Here is a 17,463-nt window from a genome sequence, read left to right as displayed (position 1 = left end):
AGGACCAGGGTCAGCATGTTGGCACTTATATAATATGAGGAGTTGCTGAATCATATAGATTCCAGCTAAGCGTTGTTCATCTGTACTGAGATTGAGAAACGTGTGTGCTACGGTCTCATCACCGTATTTTTCAGGACTGTCAATCCAGTGAACGGCTGATCTGGCTAATTCTTGCTCATCCATGGAATCGAGGAGGTGGTAACCCCTTCGTTCTCGTAGTATCTTATCTGCGGCTTGAAACGAATGTTCAGGAGACTTCAGATTTATTACAGGCGTCGGATACGTTCTGCTGTTTTTTTGGGCATACAGAATGTATTGGATCAGGAAAACATCTAGTATTTTCACAGGATCTTCCTCTGCCTACATAGGCTATGGTTTCTGACTGTCTTGCGGAATTCCCTGATTCGGACACTTCATCTTGCTCAAACTCGTCTGTTCCCAGTCTTTCTTCATGAATACGCTCTATTTCTTTACGGATTTTTCGGCACATGGCTATTATACAATTTTGCTTATCGTGTCTCCCTTCTGATATATTCTGACTCCATCTTGTAAGAATAAGCATTGCATTCGGGTCTACCCCCGGACGATCTTGATTTCTGATCATACAGTTTATGAGGAAACGTAACAGTTCCCCTTGTATTTCTACTTTCTGGAATTCCATAGCTCTGTTAATACATCCTGGATCTCGTCCTGTTTGAACAAAATGATATATGTTATCCAGATGCGTAGTCATCCCTGGTAACCTCGCTAAATACTCTGCGGCTCGCCTGATACGTAATGATGCCAGGACCATTTCGTCCTCTTTACCAACCACCGGGTCATATCTACAATTTACAAGGAGTTCCTTAAGCGTACGTTCACTTACGAATTTAGGTGTACGTGAATGTGCTGACTCTTGAAAGACAAGTTTATTTATTCTAGGTGGTGTAAAAGTACTGCTAGCACCTCCCGTGGCCCTATCTGGGGCGTCGGGTGTGAATGGGTTCGTTGAACGTGACACAGCAACTATGGGTGTTGATACCCCTGTAGAGTCGACTGCGGAGACAGATGCGGAAACAGATGTGCTTGCCGAAGCTTGTGTCGGGACTTGCTGTTGCACGGGGACAGATACCTGATCCTGACGTTGAACCCCTCCGCCAGACGGTCTATGTGGTGTGGCGTTAGCATACTCGGGAGCTGCGTCATCTAGATATGAGGAAAGAAAAACATCTTCTGCGGTTCTGGGAAGCCCCTTTGGATGTACCTTAATTGGAAATAATGGGGGTGGCAAGTCTTTTGGTATTTCTGGAGCAGCCTTAGGTAATCCTTCGGCTAGTAGGGGATACATACCATTCATAAGAGCATTTCTTTGTCTATTTACTTGTTCTGATCTCACTCGGATACCTTCCTTAATTAATAGGTTTTCTTGAACTTTATTTGAACTTTCTTTACTCCTCTCTTCTTGTCTACGTGCTTTTTCTGTTCGTCTATGAGATTCTTTACGCCATAACTCAACAGCGTCTTTCTGTGACTGTCTGACCTTTCTTTTCCATAACTCTTCCTCCACTTTCATGATGCATTCTGCATCCCAGGTTCCCGCTACGGGCCACCTTTGACTTTCCGGCAATCCCTTGGTATAATCTACCCATAGATCAAGAAATAATATGGCATCTAAGCCATGTTTATGGTACATAAAATGCCCTGGAGTGTCCCTAGGAGGAATAGGAACTGCTTCTTCAAGCACCCCTTTTCTGGTAGTAATCTGTCTTAACTTCGAGAAGAGCGGCATATTTACAACTGATCTGATACTTACTCTTGAATTTTCTTAATACGAAAAACACAATAAATGAACAGTGAACAATGAACAGTCATTCATACTACAATATTTTGAACACTTTAAACATTAAACATTAAACATTGTAACAATGATCGACAATGATGACAGTCTGCCTAACTAATCACCACGCTGAATTCTTGACAATAACTGAATTCTTCGGAATACTTGATATACTGCTAAACAGTACATATACACTGCTAAACAGTGCAGACCGGATTTGTGTACCCAAATCCGTCTTGACCGGCACAACCTATGTGCGCGTCAACACGCCTCCCCGGCGATGGTACTCACCGAGTAGCTCCTTGAAACGGAAGGCCTCAGAGAATGGACAGGACTCGATGACTGCGGACAGCGGACCCTCTGGACATCGGGATTTCGGAAAACCTGGTGGGCCTCTGTATACCTCGGATCTTGCTCTCTCAGCTAGGCTCTGGTCGGGATACTTCGCACTTCTCACCGCCTCGTCTGGGTTGATCGCAGCCTCAGTCGCCCCCGCTTGACCGGAGGGAGCTTACAGGAAATCCTGCTGGTACGCGTTTATGGTCCGTCCAGCTGTGGCAGGAGACCGGGCCTGCAACGCACCGCCGGCGCGTGAGATGAGAAAGTGTCCCTGTTCGGGCGCCATTATGTGGTAAATAAAATACCGGACTGAATTTCATACGGAATCCTAAAATAAAGTAAAATAGCTCAAAATAACAAGAGGCAGAATCCGTGGTATAAGAGGTTTTCTAAATGGGCTTTATTCCATTCAAAAATGGCCGACTCGAGTCGCGGCCTTCAGGTTCCGTCACCACGAGGGTTCAGGAAGTGAAGTACAATAATTTATTGACAGACATGTATTTTTATAATAAGTGCATTACAATGAAACGAATGTAGAAGGCGTAACATTTGATAAGAAGAGTGACAAAACAGGTACGTAATCGAAACTAGGCGTAATAAGGAATAAAAGAAACATGATTGGTTTGCATTATCAGACATAGGTGGATCTATAAGATAATACTTGGCATAGATGCGCGCGCAGCAGCATGACGTGTAATTGACGTGCAACTAGGGGGTGAAGGGGACTTGACATTTAGCTCTACATGTGGAGACGAGAAGTCTGGGGGGTCAAGTCAACCTAATCCCAAATCATATCTACCATCCTATGTTTGGAGAACTATGTTATCCACAAGGAAGGACTCTCGGACAGAATCTATTCTATACTAACTGTGTGTGCGTGTACAAGCGTCTAAGTGTCTATATGAGATGCGAGGGGCAGAAAACTTTCCATGGCAGCAGGGCTATGAATCACTTGCAGGAGGACGGAAAGGCTGAGTCCTTGCTTGTGAGCTAAAGGAAATGTTTACCTAAATCACTTGACAGGAATGCATCGGCTGAAGAGCAAAATAGATAATTCGAAGGTGAAATACAACTTCTTGGCAGGCAGGCGAAAACTGGCCGAGGCAGACATTGTTAGCTGCACAGGGAGTAGGACAAAGTTCATGGATACAGATGCGAGCTCAAGCTGAAGCTGTCAGAGACAGAGAGCAGGGAAAGGCTTTGAGGACAGAATCGGGCCTACTTGCCTGAACTGTAAAAATGGAGTAACTTAGCCATATAAAGTCGGTGGCCTTTCATACTTAGGAATCGAATATCCAGCCCATTGATGGCGGATCTGACAGAGAACATGTCGACGGAAGACACACATATGTTTGCGTCTTAGAAACTGGAACTGGAGGGAACATACATGTACTTGTAACATGCATATAGAACCGTTGGGGTCCAAGATAGGGGACATAACTGATCAGGAAAATCCACATTTCCACAATTATCATACTTCCTTTCTTTACCTTTAATTAATTCATATTTGTTGACCCATGCAGGTTCTACACATGTATTAGGAACTCTACTTCTGAATAATAAGAAAGGTGATTTTCCAGTGGTAGCATGAGGAGACAATCTATATTCTTACATTTGTTTTAGAACTTCACCTTTCCCATCTAAGGACGATGACTTTGCTAAAATAATAGTCTCTTTAATTACTTTGTTGAATCTCTCTACCATTCCATTAGCCTTGGGATGATAGAGAGAACAAGTTTTGTGTACAATACCCCTAGAAGATAGAAAATCCTTCATCTCTTTAGAGAATAACTGAACACCATTATCAGTTAAGATGGATTCAGGAATCGCTTCTCTTGCAAACAAACTGTTTAGACATTGAATCACATGAGCAGAATCAATAACTGAGAAAAAAAACTTGAGTCCACCGTGAATACATGTCTATTACAACTAACACAAAAGTTGGTGAATCATTATTGTGTATTGGACCAAGAATGTCTAATGCAATATCTTGCCAAGGGTTAGAGGGACGTCTTCTAATAACCATAGGTTGAACATGAGTACATTTGGACTTGTCACTAAATGTGCATGGAATGCAATGATATATTATGCGTTCAACCTCTTTGTCCATGCCGGGCCACCAATATGACATGCGTAGCCTCTCTTTACTTTTAGTGACTCCGGCATGAGATGAATGAACTAAATCAATAAGTTCCTTCCTGAGGCTGCTGGGAGGAATCAATCTCGTACCTTGAAATAATAGACCATTCTCCACAGACAATTCATTGTGCATAATCCAAAATTGTTTAGTGGCATCAGAACCCTCCTTATTACTAACCCAACCCTTTTGAATGAGAGTCATTACCTCATTCAAAGTGGAATCTTGTGTCATTTCTTCGCCCCACCTTTTTTCAGAAATTATTTCTTGATCAACCACACAAACCCATTCATCATCATCCTCCAACTCTTCCTCTTCAGATACTGCTATGGGTGTAAGGCGAGACAATACATCAGCAATGTTATTATCCACACCAGCAATATACTTAAGTGCAAAATTGTGTTCTTGAAGACTTATAACCCATCTGGTTATCCTACTAGAAATTGAATCCAGGCCCTTCTTGCTAAATATCTCAACCAAGGGCTTGTGATCGGTACGTACCTCAAAATCAATACCCCAGAGAAATATTTTACGTTTTTTAATGGCCCAAAAGACCACAAGAGATTCCCTTTCTACTACCGAATACCTAGTTTCAGGATCTTTAAGACTGCGTGATAAAAACATTATTGTTTGCATACCATTGGAGTTTTGTTGTTGAAGAACAGCCCCCAAGCCCTTTTCACTAGCATCACTGATAAGTATAGGCTTAATTTTAGGATTGAAACTCCTAAGTGAAGGGGAGACTTTGAGTTTCTCTTTGATGCTAATAAACTCTTTCTCACAAAGTTCAGGCCATACAAAATCAACCCCTCTTCTTAATAGATACCTCATGTTGGCAGCACAGTCAGCAAGGTTTTTAACAAATTTCGCATAATATTCAACTACTCCCAAAAATTTCATAAGCTCACTCTTATTAGTAGGGTAAGTCATATCTTGAAATGTGTTAATTAAATCAGCCTTAGGTTTGACCCCTTCACCAGTAATGTTGTGTCCCAAATCGTTTATAGAGTTTGTTCTAAATTTACATTTTTCTGCTTTGATGGTAAGATTATGATCACACAGCTTTTCTAACACTAATTTTAAACGTGAATCATGCTGACTTATATCATCTCCAAAAACCAAGACATCATCTTGGTAACCGCATACACCTGTGAGGCCATGCAGTACATTTTCCATCACTCTCTGGAAAACTGATGAGGCTGACACTAAGCCAAAAGGCATCCGTATGAACCTATAAGTGCCAAAAGGAGTTATAAAAGATGTAAAGTCTCTACACGACTCCTCCAACTCTATTTAATGGTAAGCCGAATTAAGATCTATTGTGCTGAAAATGTTGGCTCCACCCAGTAAAACTAATAGCTCATTTATGTTTGGTAACGGATACCTATCAACAACTACACATTTGTTTAACTGTCTCAAATCAATGCAGAGCCGCAAATCTCCATTGGGTTTGCATGCTGCTACAACTGGGGCCAACCATTCCGTACCTTTGACCTTCTCAATAATACCCCAATCTTTTAGTTTAACAATTTCTTTTTGCATGTCCTCTCTGACAGAAAGAGACACATTTCCTACTTTACAACACACCGGTATTCATCCTTTTTAAGAATTATCTTATGTTGATAACCTTTAAGACAACCCAAATCCTTTCTGAAGACACTAGGAAATTCCTTCTTAAGACAGGAAACCACATCATCATCCTCGTTTTTAAGGATAGAATTGGAACCATTTTTAAGTTGAATGGGAGGATCAGCATTAGGATAAAGAAAGACCCCAAGATCAGCTTGATGCATCCAACTAATAATGCTATCTCCTTTTTTAGAAACATATATTTTATCTGAGACCAGCCTTCCTTTGTATTCTATGAGGCCTATAAAATAACCATGCAATTTGATAGGCTCCCCTCCATAAGCCATAGGTGCTATATCTGGTTTCAAGAGCTTCTCTGTATCTTTCAAATTATTCATATAAAAACCACTTGAGACAATGGTGATCTGAGCACCAGAATCAAACAGTACTCTAGTGCTTGCTCCCTCTACCACAATCTCATCAAAATAACAAGTTTTTTTCATTTCCCCATTTTCCACTTGTACTACAATTTGACCGCACTCAAAATCATCCGTGCTTGACTCACCATTGTCCTCCTCATAAACCTCCACCTCTTTTACCTTGGGTGTAGGCCTACTGTTACACATTAGAGAGAAATTACCCTTTTTTTTGCATTTAGGACACGTTTGACCCAACGAAGGACATTTCTTATCGTTGGCAAAATGTCCCATTTTTCCACACCTGTAGCATTTATAGTCAACACGTTTTTCATTATATTTTGCTTTGTTTGATAAAAAACCTTTAGGATTTTTATCTTTTGGTATAACATCTTTTTTGTTTTTATTGTTTTAACTGCTACACATTTTAGAGAATGTTCGATCCTTTTTCGTCTAACGTAGGCTCATCACGCAACCATAACTCTTCTCTGACCTTTTCCATGTTGCACCCAAACATAAATTGGTCTCGAATGCGTTCATCAGTCAAATGATCGAATTTACACGAAGAGGCAAGCTTCCTTAAATAAGTCACATACCCTTCTACTGTTTCATCTTTTGGCGAAAGTATATCTTTCTAAGATGGTGCTCACCTTTGGTAAATAATGTTTATCAAGTTTTTTTATGCATATCTCATATAGGCCTGGGCCAAAATTCCGTTCCGTTCGCGGAAATTGCGATAATTTGGCATTTTCGCGTTCCGCGGAAAGCGCGAAAATGTCAAAATTTCCGCATTCCCCAGCTTAGCGATAATTTATTTCTTGCTCGCGCTGTAAAATAATACATTCTCACGTGCGCGCGATCGCCTTACCTGAATCCCCGCGTTCGCCGACAAGTTTTCCCGATCCGGTCGCGTTCTCCACGAGATGTTGGATTATTGGTAGCCATTTACGCTGTCTCGCGACAGTTCGCGCCCGCAGTAACGTCATGCGTCGCGCGATCACGTCTTTCTTCTCGCGATCATGCACAGCGAAACAAGTGAAAACAAGATGGCCGCGCCCGCGAGCAACCGCATGGGTAAGTTGGCGAGCCGCGACCACGCAGAAAATACCCTGAAGGGCGGGAAAAAAACGTCCGCATTTTCGCGATATTTCCGCGTGTTTACGGAGATTTTTAACATTTTCGCGATAATTTGCGAAAGTGAATTTCGCAAATTCCACCCACCCCTAATCTCATAGTCATCGAGACATCTTGCTTCATCCGGAGATAGATCAGGTAAATGGTCAAATATATCTTGGCCCTCTGACCCTGAACAATGCAGAAGCAATGATGATTTCCTTTCTGCGCTGAGTAAAGAGCCACACACTCTAGCATATCTTTCAAAAACAACCTTTCATTTTTTCCACTGTATAGGTGGAGCTCCTGAAGAAGTTAGAAAGAAAGGAGCAGCAGTAACATTCAGCATTTTAAAAGAATACGCTAACCCACCATATAAGCAAAGTGCACTATTACTATTTTATATAAGTCTATAACAGTATCTATAACAGTATGAACACATAACAGTAGATTGATGGTTATTGATAAATAAGCAAAACTGTGCGCATCAGCGAGAAGTAAAGTTCAATGCATATATACTGTGCGTATCAAAGTGGAAGCTACATCAAAAATAAAATCACTCAGTGCGCTATGGAGGAAGTATCATAAATGAGTAATGCTGTGCACATCAGCGCGACGTGCAAAATAATGAAGACAGGCTGTGCACATCAGCGCAAGGCTAGTAATGCTGTGCACATCAGAGCAAAGTGCAAAATAATGAAGACAGGCTGTGCGCATCAGCGCATAGATTATACATGAAAAATGGCACACGACAGGCTCAGGGATGCTAAAACAACTTCATCATTGTTAGGTGATGTTCCTAGGTGACGAGCTTGATAAACCAAGATGGCTGCCACATATTTTGACGCAGCGGGATGACATGTGATGCAGTTTGACGCAGATGAGCTCAACAACTAAACAGGACTGAGAATTCCAGTGATGATGTTGATCCACTCCATACTACGTCAAATATCAAGTAAGATCGTTGACTAACATCAATGTTATTATTTAAAACTAAACAAGTTACGCTGCTCACACTAGGGCTTTGTTATCTAAACTTAAATAAATAACGCTGCTCCCACAAACTGCCAAGATATAAAGCGCTTCGCTAAGATATGCCCGCATCGGTTACCTCCCAACACCACAAATACAATTATAGGGGCAGGTATACGGCGATGCTCCCAATCATTAGCAGGAGAAAGTGAATAATGTCTTGTTTAATTTTAAGCAAAATTCAAATTTTCGAATTTACAAGTAACACAAGAAGAAATTCTTCCTAGAGAAAACTCTTGAAGAAGGATTCTTGAACCAATTAAGTTCCCAGCATAAGAAGTATCCTTTTATAAAGTAAATATATATCTCACCAATCCTTTGTGTTGAGATCCTCAATAGAATATCCTGCTGACTACGCCAGTGAAGTATTCCTGTAATATACATGCTGGACACACGAAACTGATTCTTGATAAGTTTATTCCATAGAGGATCCCATCCATCAACAGGCAAACAATATCACCAACTGCTTCAGTTTACATTTGAATCCTAATATATAATCGAATGACATAGATACAATTCCTACATGACATGGCCATATGACATTAGTAAGATTCCTTATGACACATTACAATTCTAATAATGACATCTTAAAACAAGTCATAAGAAAGGCAGAACTCCACACACTGCTCCTGCTAGGGCTGCTGCGGCAGCATTGAAGCAGAGTGCTGTTGCAGCCTCTGCCAGGTCTGATTCTTCAGCACAGCTGGGGACTGGCAGGGAGCTGCTCTACAAACCAGATGTTGGCCCCTGATTGGGCAGGGGCTGTTGAGAGGACGGCAAGGCTCCGCACACCCTCTCTGCCTTATGAAGGCTGGGGGCCCTTTCTTTTACCTCAGCCTGGCCAGTAGGGCTGGTTGCCAGCCATGATTCCTCCAGAGGGAAGGAGACACTGAAGGTCCCTTTGGACTGCCTGGCCCTCTTTTAGCCCCGAAAGCCCTTTCTGCTCCCCGCTCCTTGGCAGGAGGTCTGTACCTGGAATGAGGCTGGGGGTACTCTTGACACAGTTCTGGCTGGCTCTGGTGTGCTTCTTCTTTCCCTTTCCTTTTTTTCCAAAGGGTCATGAACTGGTTCTGCTACTGGAGGCCTTGCAAGGGAGGCTGACTGCACTTGCTGACTCACTTATTGGATCCTTGTGTGGGACTAGTGGGTCAGAGGCAGTGATGCATTTCTGGAAGCGGCCTGGGTTGCCTGAACTGAATTGGCACTCCTGACATGGCTAAAGACAAAGCTCCTCTGAGAGTCAAGCAGGGTACCCTAGATAAGTATGCTCATTCTGGGAGTGTGGCGCAGCCTTGGGGGGTGGATTGACAGGTGAGGACTGGTCCCTGATAATGCTGGCCTCCTGGCAGCCATCCCAATCTAGATACATGCTGGACAAAAAGATGAGCACAGTAGGGAGCAATGTCACCCTGCTGCATCAGTACCTACAGAAGGCCGTCGAACGGATCACATAGGCAAAAACCCGAGTGTCAGGGGTAGAATACTCTGTCCACATACTCACTGCTGTGACAAAGAATTAGCAGCACGAGTCAAGGACGCTGAGGGCAGAGCCCATTGAAATAATTCACAACCTGTGGGATCTCCAGAGGGATGTGAAGATACATCCTCGAAGTGCTTCTCAGACCAGTGGCTCAGATCTTTAACCCCTGTGTTTTATAATTGAATGCACCCACAGGTCCCTGGTGTGGCGTCTTTCACCAGGAGCCCAACCCCATCCCGTAATTGTGAAACTCTTGAATTTCATGGACAGGGACAGGGACAGGATCCTTAGGCACACCTGGCTCCAGGGTAAAGTCATGTTCCAATCCCAAGCTATAATGATCTTTCCAGATTACACCAGACTGGTGCAACAACAGCAGCAATCTTTTACAGCAGCTAAAAAGCAGTTCAGAGATCTAAATATTCAATGCATACTGATGTACCCTACCAAGCCGAAGGCAATCTATCAATCCCAAACTCTCTTTGTTGAGACACCGGAGGAGGTCTTCCATTGAGCAGATGAAAGAGTTCACCTCAAACCAAACATTCACCCGAGAATTAATTCTGACTCATTTCTAGGGGAAGGGCGTGTACAATCCTCAAATGCCCCGGTGAAAAGAAGAAATAGATTGCACCTGACCTGGAGAAATACTTGATGGGACTGGCCCCCTCTGCATCCAAACCAGATGGATCCAGCAGCAGAGTCATACCTGGATGCTGTTGTGTTGTCTAGAACTATGCCTATCACCTGAAGCTAAAGTCGATGAGCTTGTCCCCGCATGGACTGAATGAGAACCTGTAGCGCCCATGCAGATGCCGTTGCGGAGCAAGATCCCAAAGACCGTGCAGTTGTGGAGTATTAGGTGTTCCCCGATGCATACCTTCCTGTTGAGGGAACACTGTGTTTAATCTTAAGCTCTTGCGGTCTCCACTGTGGCTTAGAGACTGGTGGTGGGTTTTCGGGTGTTATGGGGTATTGTTGGATTAGGCCCTATGAGGCTCCCAGATGGGGTCTTGCAGTGGTATGCCATGCAACACATACTTGATGTTTTCGAAGTATGGGGTGGAGGGAGTTGTGTAAATGTTGTTGTTCACATTCTATTTGACCATTGCGTGCCACCCATAGACCTGCTGCTGATCATCCCACCTTTCCCTTTTAACTTTTACCACCCAAATATAGTGGCATCCCTGACAATAAACTGGCAAATCAGCTTCATGTTGTGTCCTGGAATGTGAACGGGCTCTTGGATAAAATCAAATGATGTGCGGTCCTGAAGTACCCTCAGAGAATAAAAGTAGACTCATCTCATGTGTAATAAACTCCTGTGTCTGACTAGGCACGTAAGTATATCACTCCATGATCACAAGTTCGTATGGGGAACCTCTCACTCCTTAATGTCTATGCCCCTCCTCCTCTAAGTCAGACATTTCTGAAATTAATCACTGGGCTCTTGGGAGAATTCCCAGATGGACTCACATTGATGGGGGAGGTTGGGACAGAGTCATGGATAACTTTAGCAATCAATGGCGTCCACATGGACTGCCTTCAGGCACTGGGAGCACTTACATGCTACCCTTTCTTAATGCAGTGGGCTTAGTTGAGATCTGGAGAACCTATCATTCCACTCAGCGCTGCTACACCTTCCTTTCTCAGGTACATGGCTCCTTCTCACGTCTAGATTATTTCATTATACCATGTACATGTAGAAATATAATTGCAGACACTAAGATACTAACACGGGACTATCTGGCCATTCTCCAATTGGTCTTTTGGTCTGCCTGGGGTGCCAATCACCTGACTTCTGATAGCACTTGTCATCCTGGATTCTACAAGATGCACACTATAAAAAGTACATGGGCCAGCCCACTGATAACTGCTTTACCCATAATGCTTGATCTGTGAAATCCCCAGCAATACTTTTGGAAGCCTTTAAAGCTACACTGAAGGACGCGGATATTAGCTACACCACTAGGGAGAGACAGCGCCTGGCACAGACACTTGCAGATCTGGAATGTCAGATTACAACATTGGATGCACAGAGTCAACTGGGAGCTGGACAAATGGCCCAGAGAGAGTTGGGTCTCCTTCAGCAAATACATCAGCAGAATATGTTGAAGGAGGCCAAAACACCCCTGGCAGGTGGTACTAAGCTGCATATACCAATGGAAAGACAAGTCTAGTAAAATGTTGCATACACTGTGCAAAATGCCCGTAAATCCTTATCTGTGACCCTCCTGTGTAACCCAACCAGATCTCTAAATACTGAACCTAGAGACATGGCTCGTAGCTTTGTGTCCTACTCTAAAGGGGTATATGCTTGGAATAAGACTTTATTACAGGGCCAGATAAAAAAATTGTAGTTGATCTTCCCTTTAAGACCCTTACGTCTGCGGGACATGCACCACTGGAAAATGACCTCATGGTGGATGAGCTGTTGTCAACCCTGGAGGGCTGAGACTGGGAAACTCTTTGGGCTTAAAGGTCTTCAATGTGAGTTTTTTAAGCCATATATACCCAAACTCCAGGACTCATGTTGGCGGTCATACACACTGCTACTGATCGCTCATGTCTACCCCCAAGATAGGAGGCATGTGGAGATAGTGGTGATTCTCAAGCCAAACCGACCAGCAGAGGAATTTTCCTTGTATGGCTCGATCTCTCTCTCTAACACTTAGAGGAGAAATTAATAGTGAAGAGGCTAGAAGACCATTTACTGTGGTTAATCTCCACATTAGTACACCCTGAGCAAGATGGGTTCATGGCCCACAGGGACACCCGACAAAATATCAGACGTCTATGTAATGCATTGGCCCTGGCGGGCAGACTGGGAGGGCCAACGGCAGTTCTCCTTTCTGTCATCCATTTCATTTGGTTAGCCGTGAGTATTGTTTTGCCCTCCTTTGCCACCTGAACTTCGGCCCTAAGTTTCTCTCATACATCAAATTATTGTAAACGGACCTAGTGGTGATGGTACGGGTGGGCAGAGCCAGAACCGACCCTTTCAAGTACAGCGGGGGACAAGAAAGGGTTACCCCCTGTCCCCTCTGCTGTTCGTTATCGCCGTGGAGCCACTGGCTGTGTGGTGGGAATGGACACTCATGTAGGTGGCTTGGAGTGGGGAGACAGGGACACAGACAGAATAGCGAATATTATGTATCTTGGGATAAACCTTGAGTCTACGTATAAACATCTCCAAATCAATGTTTTTTACGCCGATTTTTTACCTGCAGAAATTTAGCTGGACGGCTGTGCTGCAGATAGGCATGTTGGGCTTCAAATACCTGGCTGTGTTCGCGTTCCCAGATGCGTAGGTGGCTTGGAAGGGCATCCTTCGTCCCATGCTGGATCAATTGATAGCAAACATTTTGGTGTGGTCCATCTTCTCCTCGTCTTGTCTGTGATTTTGGCAATTTTCAAACTGTTTTCCTTACCCCCCTTCTTATACCAATTACAAAACTTTCTATATGAAATTCTGTAGCAATGATTTCAGAAACTGAACTCTATCCTTCACGCCTCCTTGTGGGACAATGGCATTCCCAGTATCACCCTTGGGAAATGTTTCACGTCTATGTACCTTGGGAGCATTGCTGTGGCTGACATTGAATCCTATTACAGGGCCTAGCATCTTGTGATGATTGATGACTGGTGGAATGGCTTCCAAGGTGACCCAGCATTTGTGCCTGAAAAATGGGCCACTTGGGGATCCTCATTTAGCTCTTTTCTATATGGCAGCAGTAGTGTTGTCTTCCTTCCCCCAGCGGCAACGTAGTTTTCAACTTGTGGAAATGCACCCTCCGGCAGATAAAATGGTGGGGGGAGACTAACAGAATTGACCCCTCTTTTGCAGGGCCACGTGTTGCCACAGATGTTTGGATTGGAGGGGTTTCTGAAGTAGGTCTTGCTTGGGAATATCTACTCTGGGCGATGTTCTGAGGAACGCCACCCTCAAAAAAATTGCAAGCTGAGTATGATCTTCATCATAGTCAGTTCTATCTCTATCTGCAACTTTGTCATGCATAGGTCCCTTCTATAGCGGCTCTGACCGATCTTTCAGAATTTAACCTTCTGGAAGGCAAACTCTTCTCTGGAGACCTGAAGGACCACAAGGGGCTAAGATCTATCAGACTCTCATGTCCAATCAGACAGACACATTCCCTTATCTGCAAAAAGCATGGGAGGATGACTTTGGAGGCCTTGATGAAAAGGACTGGACAGAAACTAGGGGAGTGCCTATGGCCTCAGCCATTACAGCCAGGCTCAGATTAGTACAACTTAAATACCTTCACAGGTAAACATCTAGTGACATCGGTTATGGAAGATTGGGGTTATTGCTTCTTCCACTTGCCTTCGCTGTATGAGCGTGAAAGGTAAATTCCTGCATGCAGTGTGGAGTGTCATGTATTGGTTCCCTTTTGGTAGGTGTGACATCTTGCTTTGCTTGAATTTTGGGCTGGAACATTTCAATGAACCCTAAACCTATCTTGCACCATATTACTGATGCTCTGGTTGATGACCGCTGCTTTTCTTGGGTTGACCCTTGCCAACGGGACTTAGCGAACGAGTGTAAGGATGTGGCTCCTCCTTGAGTAGAAAAAGAGGGGTGGACCACTGCAAGGAGTTGGAAAAAGCGACATAGGGCTAAAGGCTGCGGTCAGAAGCATGCTAAGGTGTGGCAGGTGTGGGCGGATTATAGGGGAATCGTGCTGGAACCCAATTGTCCTATGCAGAATAAGTTAGATGATGTAGTTTGAACTTATATGGGCTGAGGCACACATATTTTTTGTGATGGTGACTGTCACTAGTTTAATTGATCTAGTACATGTGGATTAAAGAGGGGTGGTGGGTGGGAGTGGGTTCAGCACGCAAAGTGTTGCATTTTATATTGTTTATTGTATTCATTGTGTTTTTGCATAAGAAAGCTGTGCTTCTATTTAGCATCAATATAAACTGTTTTAAAAAAAAGAATAACCAGGAACTCTAAGGCATACACATTTCTCCCTTATAATATTCGAAACAATAGGTTTCAATTCAAATTGGCAGTCGTATTGCTCATTTCCTGCAGTCTGGGCCATAGGAAATCCTGTGAATTCGACTGCGAGACGCTATTACAGCAACTCACCACCCAGTTTTGCTTTTGTTCTGTTATTAATATCTAGTAGAGCTGTGTGGTATATGTGGTGCTGAGGATTATTCAGTCACTGACACATGTATCGATGGCAAGTACATCTTTCAGATAACATTTAAAACGAGATTTGTGAATGCACATAATTTGTATCTTCACTTTAGTTTTTGCATCACTCGGGATAATTTGCAATAACACATTGTTTGAGAAAACTATTTTCCAAAAAGGTTGTGTACTAACTTCCAGGAGTTCACATTTTATGAGATAATTAAATTACCTTTACAATCACTACATTCTTAACCGTGTAGCATCATCAGTAAATAATGTACATTGTCCCTCAAGGTTGTTATATTGTTCACTTCTTCGTTGTTAACAGAGCACTTCAACCAAAGTTCCCCATGTTCACTTTTTCGTTGTGAACAGAGCACTTGAACCAAAGTTCCCCACGAGAGAAAGAGTAATGGTTCATAGTCAGCAACACAATTCAGCACAAGTACCTTTTATATAATTTAAAAAGTGTTAGGAAAAACATGTCTTGCAAACATATTATTAGTTATATCCACCATTCCAAAGCGATTTAAAGCAGCAAAACTATTAGGGAGTGTTGTGGACACCCCCCACCCATGAGATACAGAGCAAGAGGAGTAGGGGCTGATTATATTTACTGCCGGGCCATGCATTATACTATCATTGCACAAGCTACACCTCCCTATGCAATCGCAGCCATGTTTGCTCTGTACTTTAAAATGAAGGTGACTGCAGGATTCTTTCCACAGGAAAGGCCTTTTTGAAAATGTTTTTTTTCCCATAACAATGTTTTGCTGAAGGCTCCTCTTGCATGCAACATTTGTAAGCCTGTTTAATTTGCATTTGATGGTAGAAGGTCAATGATAATAGGTTATGTTTGTACACTTAACTATTTGTGCTCAGTTTGTTGATTTCAGAGGAAGGAACTGCAGAGTCAGCCCAGTCATGGCCTGAACCTGTTGAGCATGGCACATGTATTTTCATCTGCTTTTTTGTTTCTTTCAGGTCAGTGCCCTGAAGTCCTCCCACTATGCATTTGGAACCACTGTGATTATTGGAGTAGCGCCAGCCAATGAGCAGATCTCCTTCGACCCTATGCTGCTGCTCACAGGGCGCACTTTGAAAGGGTCTCTTTTAGGAGGTAGGGCAGTGAGTTGATATTAAATTAAATTTCACTGCCAGGGTGGAGGACTCCAAATGGAAGAAATGCATTGCTTACTTTTACATTGGGGGGCGGGAACTTAAAAGGGAGAAAAGGATGTACAGCCTTAGAAACCCCAAGAAGCACTGTACTTTAATGACGACATCATTAAAGGGATGTATATTTTACTAGTACAGGTATATATGTTTTACTGGAGGAAGGCCCTTTATGGCTAGCTGCATTACAGAACCTGCTTGAATGGGAAGAGGATGTAACCTTATGGCTAGAGCAGTCGACTTCGGAGCTGGGGAACTGGGTTCGAGTCTCGGCAACGACGCTCAACATCCTGTGATTCTGGGCAAATCACTTCATCTCCCCGTGCATAACAAAAATGAATATGTCCATCTGTAATGAAACTGGTGCTCATGTTAAGCGCTCTGATACCCGATTTCTCGGGTCTAGTTCGTGCTATATAAAACTCTAAAAAAAAAAAAACAGTGAAGTTGTAAGATTGGTATAGGAAAGTGGAGTATTATGTGGTGATGCTGGTTAGGCTTCACCATGCAATACTGTCACAAACCCCCAAAATGGTCCTTTGATTCCCACTAATAAATCCTTACCTCAGTACTGGTAATGTGGCAACGAGCAGTCAGACTTTACTAGAGGAACATGTGTTAAGCATTACAGAGTACCAACATTCAAGAGAAATCCGACAGCAATTGATAAAAATAGTGTTTTTTTAACCTTAATGCAGACACTAAAATGATCGGAATAGCATATGTATAACCGGAGTTATTGTTTTAGGTCGAGTTGCATGGTACTGTTGCAGGGTAAAGGTGATGCAGATACCAGGATCAGGCCTCAGCAGTCAGTTCAATTTTACCTTGCCCCTGCATATTTGTCCTTGCTGTCCTTGGTGCTGAACGGGAGCATAGGGAGAGCTGCTTATACTGCTTACACAGAGCTGCAAGGAACAAGATGCGAAAACAGAACAGAATGGTTGCTGCCATCAGTCAAAGGTCTTATGGAGTTCCGTCTAAGTGCAGCATGGAGTGAAGGGGTCGGTGGCCGGACTGGAGACCAAAAATCCTTGGCAGCTGTAATCCTTGGAAAAATTGAGTTCGATGTCCAGTGGTCCCGGGGACACTGTAGCTATCTGTAACTTTGTGGAAGGCAGGACTACAATCCCCACAATGCACTGTACCATCTGGAATTGGATGTTCCAATGGAGGGCCTAATGGCCAGTGATTCTTCAGAACTAGAGCACTGTT

General features: G+C 43.3%; 1 protein-coding gene across 2 annotated transcripts in view; it reads left to right on the top strand.

Moving 5' to 3' along the window:
- LOC146866272 (alcohol dehydrogenase 1-like) overlaps nucleotides 1–17,463 on the top strand; it is a 266,527-nt gene that overhangs the window by 196,563 nt on the left and 52,501 nt on the right. For both annotated transcript variants that reach the window (XM_085635204.1, XM_085635195.1), the window contains one exon: nucleotides 16,057–16,192. In XM_085635204.1, coding sequence (XP_085491330.1) covers nucleotides 16,057–16,192 — 136 coding nt within the window. The remainder of the gene's footprint in view (nucleotides 1–16,056; nucleotides 16,193–17,463) is intronic.

Source organism: Triturus cristatus, chromosome 2_1 (genome assembly GCF_964204655.1).
Source record: "Triturus cristatus chromosome 2_1, aTriCri1.1, whole genome shotgun sequence".
Taxonomy (NCBI): Eukaryota; Metazoa; Chordata; class Amphibia; order Caudata; family Salamandridae; genus Triturus; species Triturus cristatus.
This window is presented reverse-complemented; position numbering and strand designations above follow the sequence as displayed.